Here is an 18,234-nt window from a genome sequence, read left to right on the forward strand (position 1 = left end):
CTCCTCCTCTCTCCAGAGTGCACACCCTCAAACATTTACAGCACCTACCAGGCTCTACAGTGACCAGATGCTATATTAAGTTGTATACACATCTGCCCTCCTCAGTAAACTGGGGAACCCCTGACAAAAGGGAAGCCTGTTTTATTTATTTGTTTGCCCTCAGCACCTAGCAGGGCCTGGCATGCAGTCGATACTTAGAAGTTTGTCTGGTTGAATTGAGATGAAGGAATATATAAAGAAGAAATATAATTCCCATCCCACTTTGCAGCTTGGGGTATCTTTATTACACTGTGAAGGTCCCACCCCACTTTATGTCCGTTTGATGGAGATTGGCCTGGGGACAAATGCTGTCTGGGGCAAAGCTAACCTGTATTTCACTCATTGCACGTTTATGTGTCCTCACCCCCCACCCCAATGCCAAACAAAAGCTAATGTGATGAAGTAGTTCTAGAAAAGACTATAGAAAAATAAACAAAACTGAAGCAGAAGCTTAAGAAATATCGCCAGGTCTGGCTTTTAATGATTAAAGCCATCCTTAAAGGAGAAATAGAAACTCAAGAGACTTCTCTGTGGCCAAACTGTGAAAAGAACAAGAAAGTACTGCTGAGTTACTGCCAAAGAGATCAAATCCACCAAGACCACTTTACCTGGGGGTGGGGCACTGGCAAAGCCCCCCTCTGAGATTTTTCAGAAGCATTCAGTGAACCGCTGATAGCTTGTAGAAACCTGGTTTAACCCCTGCCCTCAGGGGAACCAGGCAGCTCCCTGTTAGCCTTGAGAAATTGGGCCAAAGGGAAGAAATGCCTGAGGAGCTGAGGACTTGGAGGACAGGCTGGAAGGGACCTCCCTGCTTGATGCTCACCCAGGGCTGTTTGAGCCCCAGGCATTTGTACACACTGCACCTGACCCCTGGAAGTTCCTTCCCCCACCTTTCTGCTGGTGCCCTCCTACCCTGATTTCAAGACTGAGCCTGAGCAGCTGCTCCTCTGTGAATCTGGGCGTGCCCTGCATGGGGCCCATGCTGCAACTGTGTTCCTATCAGAACCGAGGCAGCGATCATCCAGTCTCCCCTCTGTGCCCTGGTGCCTTGTGCAGGGGCTGGCTCTCAAACTTTCTTGAGGAACATGTGGAGAATGAATGAATGAGCTCTCAGGAAAAGGCCAGGGGAAAGTGGTGCTGTTGAGCAAGTTCAAGGTCACTGTCTCCTGCCTAGGGCTCAGGTTCTACTTCCTATAAGGCACCACCTGCCGCAGGTTCCTATCCTTTCCCAGGCATTTGTAGGTGCTGGTTCTTTTGTCTGAAACACCCTGTTCTTTCTGTGAGAGGCTCTGTGTGGCTGGGTGTGCATGGGGTCGGTTGGGGGTGGCTGGAAACAGGGCTGGCTGGAGAGAGAGAGCCTGCACGACATGTGATGGGGCCTCATGGGGGCCACTGGAGGTTTAAGCGTCTTTAAGCATCAGTGTGATGGGGAACTCTCTGCAGCATTAAGGGGTGAACCTGAGGCGGGATCCTGCAGTAGGAGGCCAGTTAGGCGCTGGGGCCATTGTCCTGATGAGGAAGGATGAGGCCTGATCCAGAGCAGTGACTACCAGATGGGCAGGAGGATGTAGATGCCACAAGCACCGGGCAGGCAGAGTTGCGGGCCTCAGCCTCTCAGTCCTCTCCCCTCCCCAAACTTCCCCAACCAGCAAGTGCCAGCACCTCCAGGTCCCTCCCTCTCTGCCAAGTCTTTCCCACGAGACATAAGGGGTACTACTCTCCCCACAGTCTAACTCCCAGGAGGCAGTGAACTTGAACTTGCTCAGCAGTACCACTTTCTCCTGGCCTCTTCCTGAGAGCTCATGCATACAGGAGTACGGACCACCTTACACTCCAGCACACCACACCTCAGGTCTGTTGGGACTGCACAGTCTACACTGGACGAGAAGTAGTACATTGAAGGGTAGGGCTGAGAAACATGGGTTGGGGCCACCCTCAGTGAGCCTCTACAGGGGAGAGACCTCCCTTCTGAGTGGATGCTGCGCCTCTCCTGATGCTGCCTGAATAGGGAAGGCACGCATGCAGCACAGAAGATGAGCATCAGAATTTCTCTCTGGTAAATATGAGAGTCAAGTCCTCCCAATTTTAAGGCTCACGTATGAAGTGTGAGGTAGCAGAGTGGCAGTGGAAAGACAGGACCTGGGATTATGTGGACCATCCCTTGTGACCTGGTGTGACCCTAACAAATCACTTCCTCTCTTATTCTGCATTTCTGATTTGTAAAATGGCAAGGAGTGGGGAGGTTCACGTAATATCTCTAAGTACGGTGCAGAAAAAGAACACCGTTTTGGATCTATAAGACCTCATTCTAATCCCAGCTCTTGTGAAATGTTATCTTGATCAAGCTGTATGACTCTGTTAGGCTTATTTCCTCCTCTAAAAGTGAGACCGGTGAGCTCTAAGCTGCAGAGTTGGTATAAGAGTGAAATGAGATGATGTATGGAAAGCACCTAGCACAACATCTGGCTCAGAGAAGATGCTCAACAAATGGGCTCTGTAGCTACCATTACTTGGGTTTTGAGAATGCATGGTTCTGTGTTTATGTGGAGGACAGTGACATCTAGGGGCAAAGTGTGATACTGCACCTCAGCTCTGCTAGACTCAGGGCTAATCATCACACAGACAGGCCCAAGGTGGGAAGATCTTGAGAGTAACAGGAGAGGACATGTCTAATTTCCTTTTGGTACCATTTCCAAAGCCTGGCACTTGACCACTGTTTGTGACTAAATGGATTTAGTTTAAGTAGTTATGGATCACATCTGATTTATTAATCACAGGAACATTTATTGAGTGCCTACTCTGAATCAGGTTCTTTTCTAGGCACTAGGGCTGCAGCAGTGAGCAAAACATGAATATCCTACATTCACAGAGCATGCATGATAGTGGGAGACTAATAATGAATAATTATACAAATACCCCATACGTATACACAATACAATGCTAAAGAGAGGTGACAAAAATAATCTTTTAAAAAAGATCTAAAAATTTAAATTTAAAAAATAGCACTGACCTAACCCTACAAAGTCTGAGCACCATAGAATACTAGAATTAGGCAAGGCCATGTCTCTAGTCTCACCTCAGCTTCCCTAACTTCCTTTCTTGTTTTTCAGCTTTCTCTTCAAAAGCTGCACAAACTTTCCTCGGTTATGTCAGTGCACACTGATGCCATGAAACCGAGTTCTCTCTCTGAGGCTAGGAGGTTACTTGTGCTCCATTCTCACTGAGTGAGAGATGAGAGTGAAGGCACCCAGGAACCATTAAGCACCCAGTTCTGGCATCAGATCTGAGTTTGAATCTTACTAACTAGCTGGGAGACCCTGGTAAGTTTCCTAACCCATCTGAGCCAGTTTTCTCATCTACACAATGGGGGATGATGACCACACAAACCACTAGATTACCAGAGCCTGGCTTACAATTACTGTTCAACAGATGTTAGCTATTACTAGTAAACATCACTTCCCATGGTTGTTTAGAGCAGAGATCAGCAAACTACTAATTTGGGCCACTGTTCGTCTTTGTAAATAAAGTTTTATTGGAACACAGTCATATCCATTTGTTTATGTGTTTGCCTTTGGCTACTTTCATTCTACAGTGGCAGTGTTGAGTGGCTGTGACAGAGACTGTATGGCTTGTGAAGCCTAACATAGTTACTGTCTGACTCTTTACAGGAAAAGTTGGCCAACATCTTCTTTTGGGAAAACGGCATTTCTTTATTTTTCCAAAAAACTTCAGCTATTTTGACTGATTCAGACTGGCCTTCTACTAGGACCAGCTTATTGCCTACTTCCAGGGACGCCATTCCAGAGGGAATACAGTGTGAATGGTGCCCCCTGGAGTTGTACAACCGGAGGCCCTGCCTTCCTGCCGTCACTCAGATGATGGACACTCTCTTGGCATTTGCCTGAAGCTGAGCCTGGATGAAGGTCTGAGAGGATGGCCCTATGTTATTATTTGCAACTGTATCAAGTCATATATGTAGTGAAGTTTCTTTGTCCTCAGAAAACATCTGCCCCCACAACATCTCATCTCTGAGTTACCGCTCTAGTCTCAACGTTCCAATTTGGTCCTAGTAAGTGAAGAGGCAGAATAAAGACTGTGTTAGTGGGCTTCCCTGGTGGCACAGTGGTTAGGAATCCGCCTGCCAATGCAGGGGACACGGGTTCAAGCCCTGATCTGGGAAGATCCCACATGCCTCAGAGCAACTAAGCCCGTGAGCCACAACTGCTGAGCCTGCGCTCTAGAGCCACAATTACTGAAGCCTGTGCGCCTACAGCCCGTGCTCTGCAACAAGAGAAGCCACCGCAATGAGAAGCCCGTGCACCGCGCACAGCAACGAAGACCCAACGCAGTCAAAAGTAAATAAATTAAACAAAAAAAAGACTGTGGTAGTGAGGCTTCTCAATTCAAGATTTTACGATTGATACTATAAAAATACTGAATTTAGAAGCATTAAGTCACCACATGTCAATACCTCCTTTAACAGGCTTCTTTTTCTTTAATGTCTTTCAAATGTAGCCATATGGGGTGAAGTTTGTGTATGTGTGTTTGGGGAGGGTGTGACATGGTGGGTGGAGGGAGGATGAGGTGGGAGACAGGGAAGGAAGAAAAGGGTAAAAAGACTGAAAAAGAAGTGTGAGATTGCATTTTCAGATTTAGGTAAATCTTGTATATGTGTCAGTAAAAAAAAAAATTAAGGGCTTCCCCAGTGGCTCAGTGGCTAAGAATCCGCCTGCCAGTGCAGGGGACACTGGTTCGAGACCTGGTCTGGGAAGATCCCACATGCTGCGGAGCAACTAAGCCCGTGGGCCACAACTACTGAGCCTGCGAGGCACAACTACTGAGCCCACGTGCCACAACTACTGAAGCCGGTGCGTCTAGAGTCCATGCTCCACAACAAGAGAAGCCACTGCAATGAGAGGCCCGCGCACTGCAAGAGTAGCCCCCATTCACCGCAACTAGAGAAAACCCGTGCACAGTAACAAAGACCCAATGCAGCCAAAAATAAATAAATAAATTTTTTAAAGTGCATAAGAAAAAACATTAAAAGAAAACTAAGAGGCTCACTTTAAAAAAAGTTTAAACTTAAAAAAAACCAATAAAACAAAACAATGACAATAAAAACCAACCTTGGCTATGTAAAATGTTGGAGTCATGGAGAATTCAATCCCAGTTTTGACCTGCGACTGCCACAACCCTTTAAAAACAATCTCGTTCCCAACTTGAGTTTCTGATCTGTGAAAGGTATAAATTTCTCTTCTATACCCTTAACCTCCTCTAATTTGGCTGATAAATGATACTCAGCTGTAGCGCCACAAGGCTTTTCCTGGAATAACTGGAAAGCCTAGAGCAAAAACTGTCTCACACTGGAAAGGTGTATTCATGTGGCCTAAATCATTTTCACAACAGGCTAAACTGGTGACCAAATCTTGTACTCAAAGCCTTTGGCAGTTTTTCAGACAGGCCCCTTCCTGGATGCGTGGGCCCACCACCTGCCTGGGCTCTCACTTTGCCCAGACCCCTGGGGTGGGGAGAGACCCCTTGTCCCAGGCAGCCCAGCAGGCTGTGGCCACATCACAGCCCCAACTCCTATGGCGCTTTCAGACAACTGAACTCCTGAAGTCTTCCCTGGCATGTTTTGTCAATTGTTGCCAGACAATCTGAGTGTTCTTGCTTAGTGATCACATGAGTAATAGAAAATAAAGGCCAGTTCTCCATTGCCAATAATAATATGCATGAATTACATATTGACACAAAGAAACGAACACTGTGATTCTTCAAAACCAGGATGGACTTGTCATAAATGGCAGAGCCACAGAGCATGAGGGGCCCAAGAAGTTACCTGGTGGCTGTCAAACTTTGGCTTGTATCCGCTTTGCCAGGAGGGCTGGTGGAAACACACGTTCCTGGGCTCCAGGAACCTGATTCTCAGGGCTGGGCGAGCTGAGAAAGCGAATTTCTAACAAGCTCCCAGGTGATGCCAACAATGCTACTGGTTCAGCTTGCACTCTGAGTAGCCCTGATCTAGACCAGAGGTCTCCCACTCTGGCTGTATATTAGGATCACCTGGGGAGGTCTAGTACGCCCAATGCTCAGCTCCAGCCCGGAGGTGTGGGCTGGGCTGGGTTACTTCTTGTAGTTTTCAAAAGCTCCCATTTGATTGTAATGTGCAGCCAGGTCTGAGAAGGACCAGGTGGCCAGGCTCCTCATATTACAGACAGGAGGGAGTTGTCACAAATGCTCCTGAGCCCCAGTGAGAGGAGGGATTTCCAGGTGAGCACAGGCAATGGGTGGCAGAGCCGAGCTCTTTCCTCCCTCTAAATGCAGCCCATAATTGTCCTAAGGTGGTCCGGTATGGGGGAGAGGGTGAAGGGAGGGCACCCCCCCCATCTGGAGAGCAGCTCCCTGGCAGTGAAGGGGCAGGCAGTGAGGCTGATGAGTGAGAGGTGCCACTGGGCACCAGGCAGAATCACAGCTCAGGAGACAATGCCATTTCAATACTTCACCCTTTTACAGATAACGAAACAGAGGCCCTGAAAGATGAAGAGGTTTGCTGAAGGACCCATGGCGGGTCAGCAGTGAAGCAGGGAGTAGAAGCCTGCTCTCCTGCTGTGTCTGCTGGCCCTACCACCTCGGGCTCACTTGCTGTCTGCCACAGGCGTGATGGCTTATGACCCAGGTAATCGGATGGCAAATGCAAGTTTGGGATGAAGAACTGGAACAACAGGCACCACGTTCCAGAGTGGGATGAGGTCACAGTGCAGGATTTTCAGAGGAGATGTTTGTAAATGGGTTATACACCCATCAGGGATTTAAAAAGTGTGTGTGTGGGGGTGGGAGAGTTGAATCAAGAAGAGGATTTTTGGAAAGACGTGTCATGATGCTATCTTACCTCATCCCCAGGTGAGAGGACGGGGGGTATGCTTCCTCCTTGACCTCAAATCAAGAGGGAGGCTTAAGGAGAGCACTCAGATGGCTTGATTGCTAAGGGCTCCCTGCAGCCTGGGGGACCTGGTGAGCTGATGCCTCACTCCTGCCTGAGAAACCCACGGGAGGATAACAGGCCAGTTGCTCCATGGATGGAGCGAAGAGGGGAAGTGGCTACCGTGGGATCAGCCACACTCCTTGAGTTTGTAGGAGCGAAGGATGTGTGAGTGCTTCCTGAGCACCAGGTGTGGGCCCTGGGCCAGGTAGAGCTGTGTGGCCTGCCCAAGGCAAGCTGGAGGGGCGGGCCCAGGAGTGGGGGACTGCCACATGTCTGTGGAAGGAGCCACAAATGGCCAAAGGGGGTAGTATTTCACCCATGTTGGGGCCACTGCAGGAGAGTAAATCCCAGTAATGGGGGCTTTGAAAATTCCACAAAAGGACTCCATGAGAGCCTAAAGGGTGTGCTTAACCAATGCCAGGCCCAGCAAGATGGATGCAGCTCCTGGCAAGTGAGGTCCTTCCTGCCCCTTCCACCACTCGAAGCCCCAACTCAGGAGAGTTCAGAAACCTTGGGAATGGGATGGGGAAAACACTCAGTCTGGCAAAAGAGAGAAGCAGCCCATCGCACCCCTTCTCCCAGGGCAGGTGACTGGCTGCTTCAGGCCAAGCTGGGGAAGGAAGAGGCGATGCCTTTGAAGGCAGTTTGAGGTTTTGAATATTATGATGGACTCCACATATTAACTGTTGACCAGAGGACCTTCAAAGTCATGAGACTTGCCCGAAGTTTTATCTTAGGAGCAAGGGAAGAAGAGTGCCAGCCATCGGAAGAGTTAGAAAGGACAGTGAGGGGAAAGCTTCTCTATGACTACATCCTAAGAGTCAAGCTTAATCAACATGATGGTTACAGCCAACCACAGAGGTGGCAACTGCTTTCCTCCCACACGAAGGAAGGGCTCCTGTCCTCTAAGGGCCTCTTTGAAAATGGAAGCATTAAATCAGGCCCCTGCCCTGTTTCACTCTCCTCTTTCAAGGGCTCCCCACTGCCCACAGGTTAAAGTTCAGGTTCCTTACCGTGGCTCCTGCCTTCCCCCTGTGGCTTCCTCCTGTACCCTTTCCCCATGAAGCCCTCAGCAACGTGAACACACCCCTCCCCTCACCAGGCCTCCGTGCACACAGTTCCCTCTGGGAGAGGGAAAACTCCCCAGCCTCTGCTTCCCACTCACCCTCCAGGTTTTAGCATAGGTGTCACTTCCTACACCAAGCCCTCCCTGGGTGCTATACCCCAGTATCCCCCATATGCACCCAACCAGCCCTTATCACCTTGCATTGTAAACGCTTTGTTAGCTGTCTGATGTCCCCAGGAGGCTGAAGGTGTTGGGGGCTGGGGTGGGGAGGGACGGAGGGCTGTGTTTAGCTTGAATCCCCAGCAAATAGCCCAGTGCCTGGCATACAGTAGGTGCCTAATAAATCTTTTAAAAATCAATACTAAATGAACATTGCAAACACCCTGCAACAGAAGGAGGCATTACCTTCTTCTTCATTTTCACATTTTTGAAGATGGCGTGGACCCTCCATGTCTTTGCGAACATTGCCCCAAAGGCGGTCGTGTAGCCCACGGTGAGAATCCAGGTCCTGACCTAGAGGCCATGAGAAAACAGAGGCATTAACATCTCCCGGGGGACGGACTTCATCAGTTAGGAGAGTGTCCCAGCAGGGGGACTCTAGATGTGGACAGATGCTCTACTTTACATACTGTAGAGTTTTACTAGCATCAATAGTCCTTCAATCACATTTCAATCTGATAGAGGTTTAGTTCTATTGGCCACTCGCCAGACCAGGGCCAGGGCCCTGGGCGCAGAGGCATATGAGATTCAAATCCTGCCTTTCATGGGCCCACAGCCCAGAGGGAGCCAGTCATAGACAGAGGCACAGAGGCCCCCAGGACCACTGAGGCGCCACTAAGGGGTTTCAGACCAGCCCTCTGATCTTCCCTCCCTCCTTTCCTTCTCTGACAGCCTTCTATGTGGGGAGACAGGCCTGCAGAGGTGCTCCCAATTGCTGATTTCTCTGCCTCCTCACTCAAGTCTCTAGGAGACGAGGCAGTCCCAGGAACCTCTTCCACAGGACTCCCAGGTTCTGGGTTGTGGGCAGCGGGGAGGGGAGAGCACTGAGCTGCAGGGGCTGAGACTGGGCAGGACAACAGGCCTGCATGGCCCTTCTCCAGCGCTAGTGACCCAGCCACTCTGGTAAACCAGGGCAGAACTCAGCCAGAACTGGCCCCGGGGATGCCTGACTGGCAGCTGCACCAGCCCAGCTCCTGGCCATCGTCAGGGGCTGCTCATTGAGGGGGAAGGCCAGAGGAGAGGGGCTGTGACCTTTCCACTCCCACCAGGGGCCCGTCTCCTCATGCTTTTGGAGAGAGAGGAGCGATGCTGCCTGGGTCCCTGCTCAGGACTAAGGCCTTATCTGGCTCTCAGCTGTTCCATAGCACCGAAGTGTGCCCTGATCCCCAGCCCCGGGCTGGTGGCTGCCACAAACTTCCAGCCCTGATAGGAGCCAACAGCCTGATCCTTGCAGGCTGGGTCACCACCTGTTAGGTCTTGGGGGCCTCCTGGATGCCCACTCCCCACCTGCACTACCATTGTGGCCAGACCCCAGCCTCTCCCGAGTCCACCCTCACCGGCTGGTCTGGATACCCTCCAAGAACCAGGAGACTCCCCTAGCTCCAGGTTGGTCCCCACATCATGGCCCAGGACTGGGCTGTATGCCACTGGGTTCTGGGGCCTCCCACTCACTGGGACAAAAAGGCTGCGTGCTCCGTGAGCTCTGGTTCTAGACTATGGTCTTTCCCTGGCTCTTTCTCAGCTCTGTTGAACTAAGTTCCCCCTGAAAGGTCCCCACCTGCCTCAGCTGAACATAGCAGGAAGGTGGGCGCGTTAGGAGAGAGAGAGACAGTTGGGCTGGAGTGGACAGGCCGGGCCCTCTGTGTCCAGAGCCCAGCAGGTTTGCCCACCTCAGTGCTCCTATCCAGCCCAGGGCTGCAGGCAGTTATGTAGGAGGTTCCCAGACATGCTCCCTTCAGGGAGTCCCTTCACACTGCCTTTTTAGCAACTTGGTTCTCTAGCTTTTCAGAGACAGGGCATTTCCCCTTTCCATTTTATCTGTAAAAGTAGGAACTGGTTCGGTAGATGGCAAGACCAACCCCCTAAGGTAGGACAACAGCATTACCTCGATTGTTCAGAAACACAGATGGGTGAGGTGTGAATGCTGACAATGGTAAGGGTGAGGACTTAACCTTCTTCTTTTTTTTTTTTTTAATTTCAAAAATTTCAGACAGGCAAGAACGAATCACAGTACTTTAGAGAAGGTGTAGGATGGCCACGTCATTACCCGTATTATAAAACAAGGATGGAAGAAAAGTAACAGAATAGAGACAGGGAAGGAGCCAATTATTCGGAATTTAGACCTGAGCTTATTCAATGACCAGATCACACATTCCTAGCCTATCAGAGTTGCACAGGACTTTACAGATCATTTCATTCATTCATTCATTTGTTCACCTGTTCATTCAATAAGGATTACTGGGCCAGAAACTAAGTATACGATGATAAAAACAAACAAATAAAACAACAACAACAACAACCAAAACCAGAGTGATTTTTTGGAGTCATCAACTGAGTTGAGAAAACCCCTTTGTAGATGAAGAAACTGAGACTCAAGGCATTAAGGTATTTCTCCCAACCACACCTCCCAGCTCCAGAGCTGAGCCCAGAAGTCAAGGCCTTGACCCAGTCCAGCCCTCTCTCCCCCACATCATGCCGCCTGCTCCTCGGAGAGTCTCCTTACCCCAATCAGGTCCATCCCCGCCCGGGAGGCAGCTGTCAAAGGGACAGCACACTGGGGGAGTAGCTGACCAGCCTGAGAACTGGCTGATTTCAACACACTTTTAGAGCTAATGGTTGACATGATTGTGAAGACCAATGGTCTCCAAGCCCTTTTGATCATGTCCCCCATCAGAAAAACAATTTTAAACACGAACATATACAGAACAAGGAAATTTTTAAAAGGATGGTAAGAGATGAAATAATATGGTTATTTTTACCTCATAATGTGGCAAAGATCTCTTATTTTGGGTTAAAGTATTACTCCAATATGCTTGGCATTATTATATTTGCTTTGACTTATATTTTCTTTGGCATAATCATTTTCGGGCCACTTGTCTATTTTGTAGGGTCAAATTCATTAAGACCCAATAATACAAGTGAGTTAAGTCAGTAAAAACTCGATGATGTAAATTTAACCTGGCAACTGGAAATGGCAATATGTTGCCATAAACTGAAAGCACAGAATGGGTGAGGATGCCTGGCCAGAAAAGAGGTAACCTAGCAGGCCCAAGACCTGCTGGCAAGGTTTGCTTAAGCTGGTGTTTGAGAACTTGGATTTGGGGAGGGTTCCCACCATTCCCTCAATGATAAGAGTGACTCTGTACCTGAAGGGTTTGTGCAAACAGCGTGATTTATGCCGCACACCTGCTTTCCTTCTGAGAGCCTGGAATTTTGGTATGTGCTCAGTAGAGGGTACCCAGGTGACCGGACCCCAATAAAAACCCTGGGGGCTGAGTGTCCAGTGAGCTTCCCTGGTAGACATTTCGTGTGTTGTCACAAGTTGTTGCTGGGGTATTAAGTGCACCCTGTGTGACTCCACTGGGAGAGGCTCTGGGAAGCTTGCACCTGATTCCCTGTGACCTCACCCCATGTGCCTTTTCACTTTGCTGATTTTGCTTTACGTTCTTCCTCTGTAATTAATCATTGCTGTGAGTACAATTCTATACTGAGTCCTCCTAGAGAATCACTGGATGGGGGGTTGTCCTGGGGATCCTGGACACAATGCCCTGTGGCTGGCTCGTGTCACAGACTGACCAACCACTCCGTTCTCAGGAGAGTTCCTGCATGAGACCACCAGACACACCCACTGGGCCAGGGCCCCGGGGTCAGTCTGAGTATTAAATCTTAGTAAAGCTTAATTTCTTTCATTTTTTTTTTACATAAAAAAGTAAACAAAGGCTGTAATACATTCTTCCACAAGATGATCCCAGTGGGTTCACATCCCATTTGGAGACAGCTCTTCGGACAATGATGAAACAACACTAGAAGAAATACTCTGGAAAGCAGGAGAGTGGGACCCTTACCAGCAGAGCCACCCACCCCCGGCTGCCTCTGCTCAGGGTCATCCCTGTGCAAAGGAGGTGTTTTCTCTCTCCACTCCTCCACCATCGTTTTTTTAAAAATTTATTTATTTTATTTGTTTTATTTTTGGCTGCATTTGGTCTTCGTTGCTGCACGTGGGCTTTCCCTAATTGTGATGAGTGGGGGCTACTCTTTGTTGAGGTGCGTGGGCTTCTCATTGCGGTGGCTTCTCTTGTTGCAGAGCATGGGCTCTAGGCACGTGGGCTTCAGTGGTTGTGGCGCACTGGTTTCAGTAGTTGTGGCTCACGGGCTCTAGAGTGCAGGCTCAGCAGTTGTGGCACACGGGCTTAGTTGCTCTATGGCATGTGGGATCTTCCCGGACCAGGGCTCGAACCAGTGTCCCCTGCATTGGCAGGTGGATTCTTAACCACTGCGCCACCAGGGAAGCCCCACCATTGTTTTAAGATGGAAATGGACCCTGGGGTTCAGTCCTTGACCCTCTTTGTCCTAAAAGGGCTCTCCCTGAGTTATCACTCCCACTCTCAGGCTTCAACCATTTTCCTTGTGCTGACAATTCCTTTATCTCTTTCCCTGTTCCTATTTCTCTTCTGAGCTCCAGACCTGCGTATGCCACTGTCACTGGAGACCTAGGTGACACTTAGGTGTCCCATAAAACCTTCACACTCCAGAGCCAGAGCTGAGCCCATCAGCGCTTCCACTGAGTAGCTCCATTTCCTCCCGACTCAGGGATGGTGCCACTATCCACCTGTCACCCAAGTTAGGGACCTGGAAGTCCCCCAGGAATCCTCCCCTACCCTCACTCTCCTATTCAGTCCCCAGGCCCATCTCCTTCTGCTGAACCACCCCCAGACCCGTTCTCTGCCCTTCCCACGCCTGCACCTCCCAGGTTCCCTTGCCCTCTGGCTTCTGGCTGGATGGAGGGCACCATCAGGAGATGGGAGGGGCCAGGAGAGAGAAGACGGGGTATGTGCTCCCTGCAGCCACTGCTTCTGTGCTGTCTCTGGCGGCAGCTGGGCTCCTCACGTGGCTCTGGCCCTCTCTGGGCTCAGGAAGAGGCCTAGGAGTGGTGAGGGCTTCCTGCGGTTGCCTCAACACCTGTATTTTCTTCCTTAACCCCACCTACACCTCTGTAGGTGGTCCCTTCACTGGGGTCTCTCCCTGTGAAGCACCGGGGTGGGCTCTGTTTGCTGCCAGGGCTATGCCTGATGACCATCGTACTCCCATGTCTCTTGTTAGTACACCCCTCCTCTCTGTTCCTGTGGTGTCATCCAGATTAGTCATTACGATCAGGGACTCTGGAGCCAGACTGACAGGAGTTCAAGTCCTGGCTTTGTCACTATCTACGTGAACCTGGGCAGGTCACGTAACCTCCTTGAGCCTCAGTTTCCTCATCTGTGAAATGGGGGTAACTAATGCCTTTGACTTCGTGGAGTGGTTGTGTGGATGAGATGAAAGAAGGTATGTAAAGGGCTGAGGTTCTTAATCAATATCTGATTTTTGTCCACGAGTTCCTTATCACTGCTCACCGGACCACTGCAGGAGCCTCCAGCTGGTCTCCCGCCTCTCCCCTCACCTGCTGCTCATCCATCAAACACCTCCAAGAGGGACTGTTCTCCAGTGCAAATCTAAGCAAGTCTCCTTGAGTTTAAACCCTTTACTGCCCCATTGAGCCCGCAGGTTAAACTCCAGATTCTTGGCAGGGTGTGGCACCCACCACCCACATCTCTCCAGCCACTGCCCACATAGCATTTCACACCCAAGCAATTCCACGCTGCTTAAACGTCCCCACACATCACACTGGTTCACGATGCGGGCCTGGCACTGGCTATTTCCTCCACTCATCATGCCATCCTCTCTCTAAGCTCTTTACAGATTCTCATTTGTCCTCCAAAATCCATATTCGTGGGACACCTCCTCTGAGAAGCTCCTCCCAGAGCTTGCAAGGAGGTCACAGCTGCCTCCTCCCTGAGATTTCTGTCCTCATGCATGTTTCTGCTGTGCTGGTCATGCATGTTTCTGAGATGATGTCCACTTGATTACTTGCCTGCCTCTCCCACGAGATGGTGCAGGGCCTACACTGCCCACCTTTAAATCTCTGGATCCAGCACTGAGGGGGTGATTGGGCTGGGTGGGCCCGCTTAGGTGGTAATGAGATCACCAAAAATGTGCAAGCTGAGCTTGAGCAAGCACAGGAAAGGAAGACTGCAGACAGAACTGGAGAACTGGATGGCAAAAAAGGCTGAGCTTATGGCCTCAGTGGTCCCTTCCTCGCAATGAAATATGCTGTCCTGGAGGTAGTGAGCTCCCCATCACTCCATGGATTCAAGCAAGCTTGGAGGACCCCATTTCAGGGTGCTATAGGGGCACTTCCTGTGCTGAGGGAAGTTTCATTTGATGACGTCCCAAGTATCTCCCTTCTGGGTGACTCTATGATGCCAAATAAACTAGAAGGTTCTGCAGGGCTCAAATGATTCTGTTTTCTCTAATGATTACATCACCTCTAATACAAGTCTCTACTGATTCATCAACATAAGACAAACAGCTACTTCACTCTCTCTCCCAAAGTCTTAAACACATTTATTCTAATGTTAATGTCTTTCCTTTTTTCTCCTTAGACATAAAGCCCCTGGCCCCCTCTGCACACAACCTGACATGCAACCATGGGGAAGAGGAATTTTAGGCAGGCAATGGCCATCTCAGTCTCAACTATGAAAAAGGAAAAAGCAATTAGAGAACATCTCCAGATGGAAGAAAAATCTACACCCGGAGCAATTCTGCTTAGCTGCTCATTCAATTGATTTTGGGAAGGCCTGCTTGCCAGAGTGAAGGGCTTTCACGGCTCTTTTGGGGACCAGCAGGAAGAGGAACACACAGCCTCCCTTGCAGGTCTGTTCTGATGATGACTGGGTTGGAGGAAGCCTTGTCGGCTGGCTGGATGTTGGGGGCTGAGCCGTTTTCCTGCTGTCCAGAAAGGTTCGGAAAAGCGCCTTTTGTTTCATTCTGACTGTTCACCCCACATGATCAATAGTGAGAAGGCAGGCAAAGGAGACCCCAGACTATCTAAAAGCAAGCCCCAGACCTCCGTTACCCTGAGGCGTTACAGTCTGGAGCTGAAAGGTGAGACTTCAGCCTGGGATCTCCAGGGCCTGCCTGTCTTTCTGGAGGGAGAGGTGGTGAAGAGATTCGGAGTGTTTCCCAAAGCAATATGCCTCTGAAGAGCATGCTCTAGAAACAGCTCCAGAAGCCTCTGTCTTACCCAGTGTCCTTTAAGTAAGATCTGCATAGAAAATGCCTTCTAGAGTTTAGAGTACAGCAAAAACTTTCTGGGGGAACAATTCAAGGGCTCACAGGAGATTCTGGGCACAAACAAGGGTACTTTGGGACCCAAGTTAGGGCCAGTGGGGCATCTTAGGAGACCTGGGGCAAATCAGAGGAAGCCACCCTCTCTAGAAGAAGGAGTTTCCAACAGGCACCCCCTCAAGGCCCTTTCTGAAAGGCCCCCACCTCCTTAAGACCCTATCAGCTGAAGAACTCGACTCAGAGAGCAGATCGCAGGCTATATTCAGTTCCCGCCCACTTCTGACGCCAACACCCTTGTGCAGTGCACAAAATACATAACCGTACTTGGTGGCCTTGGCTCAGGCAACGAAACAGGGAGGAGGCCCTTCTTCCCCTTCCCCACACAACCCTCGCAGGTACCTCAGTGACTGGAGGTTAGGGAGCTTTCTGGAAGCACAGCATTCTCAAGATGGGCAGTGGTAGCAGGGGGTGTGGGTGTGTGCTGGGGAGGGGGCTGACGTGCACCTCCATGCGGCTCCGTGGACTGAAGGTGTGGATGAGTGGGTGTGGAGGCAGGAGAGGAAGTGAGGTAGGAGGTGTATAGGCCCCAGGCTGAGCAGCTGCAACTGGTCTCCTGCTGATACTTCAAGATAAGAGACCAGCTGGAGCATTGGGCCTGGATTAGGTGAAAGGCAAAGTGACCACAATGTCTTCATTCTTGTGGTCAATAGGATTTCCCAGTCTGGCCCATGCACAGAAGGGGTCCTCAGTGTAGGGGAGGCACGAAAGGAGGGAAGAAGTGCCGCCCCGTAATATGTCCTGCCAACCTCCGAGAAACCTTTGTGCTGGAATCCATCTTGGCTGAGAGATGTGTGGGCACACCAGGAAGGACCCAGTGTCAGATCAAATATGGGCACAAGCAAGATGACTGGCCAGAGACAACTGGAAAACTGCCCGCATACAAGCAACCTAAGCTGCCCCTATTGTGTACAACACACTCCAAGTTCGCCTGTGTGCTCTTCCACACGTACTTTGCTTCTAATAAACACTGTCTCTATTTCACAATCTTGGTCTCTTTGCTGAATTCTTTCTTCAAAGAAGACAAGGACTGAGGTCCTTCTTCCAGCCATTCCAGCACTGGAATCAGAAGGAGAGATGGATGTGCCACTGAGACTGCAGCTGCTAGGAACTTTGTGAGCAAATAGGAGGCATCTTTCAGGACTTCCATTAATAACTGCAGCTCCTTCTGAGGGGTCGCCTATTCTAAGCCTTCCCTGATTGGTCCCTCCACTCCCTCCCCTAGGCCTGTCTCCATCAGAGCATAGAACACACCGAATGGGAGTTATTTGTTTAACTACATCTCCCCATCTTCCCATCTACGCTAACTCCCCGAGGGCAGTGATTTGTGTCCAGCTCTGTGCCTGCAGACCCTCATACACAGTAGGTACCTGGGAAATGTTACCACATGAATGAATTATAAGACAAGGGCTGGGGCTTGCAGTAATTCACATGAGGGTGTGTGGGATGGGGGGACATCATCTGCACATTTGCTGGAGGGTCTGGGGCACCCCTGGCACCCTCCTCAGCCCCCTCCTCTGCAAGCCAGAGGTCTAGGGAGCCCTTCACAACTGAAGACCCTGGATGGCTAAGAACAAAGGAGATGGGGGTGGGGAGGCTATGGCCTGTCCAGGACCCTAATTGGCCCAAACAGGCCTTGCCAACACCAGCTCCTTCAGCCACATCCCTAAGGTGATCTAAATCTGCCAGGAAAGGTAACCATCAAAGCCTGTGGGCATCCCCTGGCCCAGCTTTCCGGCTACCTTCTGAAATCACAAAGCACTTTACCATATGGCCAGCCACAACAACATGGGATCACATGCTGAAATAGCCCCCAAACCACAGTTTTACATCAGATTCTCTCTCAACTGTCTCAAAAAAAAAAAAAAAAATCACCAAGCAAAAGAATATCACAGACATTTATGGCCTTTTACTTGAAAACATCACTAATTCCTACCACTCTTGAACTTACTGGGAGGCCAGTTGGGTGTTCCCAGGTAGCCTTTGCCTTTTGAGTCAGAGTTATAAGATCCTAGCATCTCTGGGAGGGCTGGAAGAGGACGTCGTGCTTCCAAATCCAGTATCCAGACCCCCACTATTCCATCCCTTCCCAGCTGCTGCCTATCCGGAGCTCATTCATATACCTCTTGTGAGCAGGGTGGATGGCTGAGAGCACGCTTCAGGATCCAGAACCCAGCACTCCATCCTGTGATGGGATGGCCCTGCTTCCTGAGATTCCAGGGTGGAGGGCTAGGATCACCTTTCCTAACTGGCCCAAACAGGCCTTGCTGATTCTCACGGGACAGGGTTTCTGGTGCTTCCATTTCCTTTTATCATCAGTCTCCAGGAGACAAACTCAAAACTAAGCATGGGTTCTAATCTTGACCTCATACTCTAAGTGTGGTCTGTGGATGCAGCATCAGCATCACCTCGGAGCTTGTTAGAGCTGCGGCACCTCCGGCCACCCCAGACCTGCTGAGCCGAAATCTGCATTCACCAAGGTCTGCAGGTGATTCACATGCCCTTTGAGCAGCACTGTCTGTGTGGGCAGAAGTTAGGGTGGTGGTTACTCTTGGGAGGGGGGTGCAGATAGTAACTGGAAGCAGGTAGGAAGGGCTTCTGGGATGCTGGCAATGGCCTGTTTCTTGATCTGGATTCACAGCTGAATCCAGTTTATGAAAATTCGTTGAGTTATACGCTTATGAAATGTGTATGTGTATATGTACTC

At 50.1% G+C, this 18,234-nt stretch overlaps 1 protein-coding gene across 1 annotated transcript in view; it reads right to left on the minus strand.

Moving 5' to 3' along the window:
* The window catches only part of GABBR2 (gamma-aminobutyric acid type B receptor subunit 2), a 365,224-nt gene that overhangs the window by 54,584 nt on the left and 292,406 nt on the right, over positions 1-18,234 (minus strand). Inside the window, exon 12 of the mRNA XM_065878972.1 lies at positions 8,493-8,600. Within this exon, the coding sequence (XP_065735044.1) occupies positions 8,493-8,600 (108 nt within the window). The remainder of the gene's footprint in view (positions 1-8,492; positions 8,601-18,234) is intronic.

This window comes from Phocoena phocoena, chromosome 6, assembly GCF_963924675.1.
Source record: "Phocoena phocoena chromosome 6, mPhoPho1.1, whole genome shotgun sequence".
Lineage (NCBI taxonomy): Eukaryota > Metazoa > Chordata > Mammalia > Artiodactyla > Phocoenidae > Phocoena > Phocoena phocoena.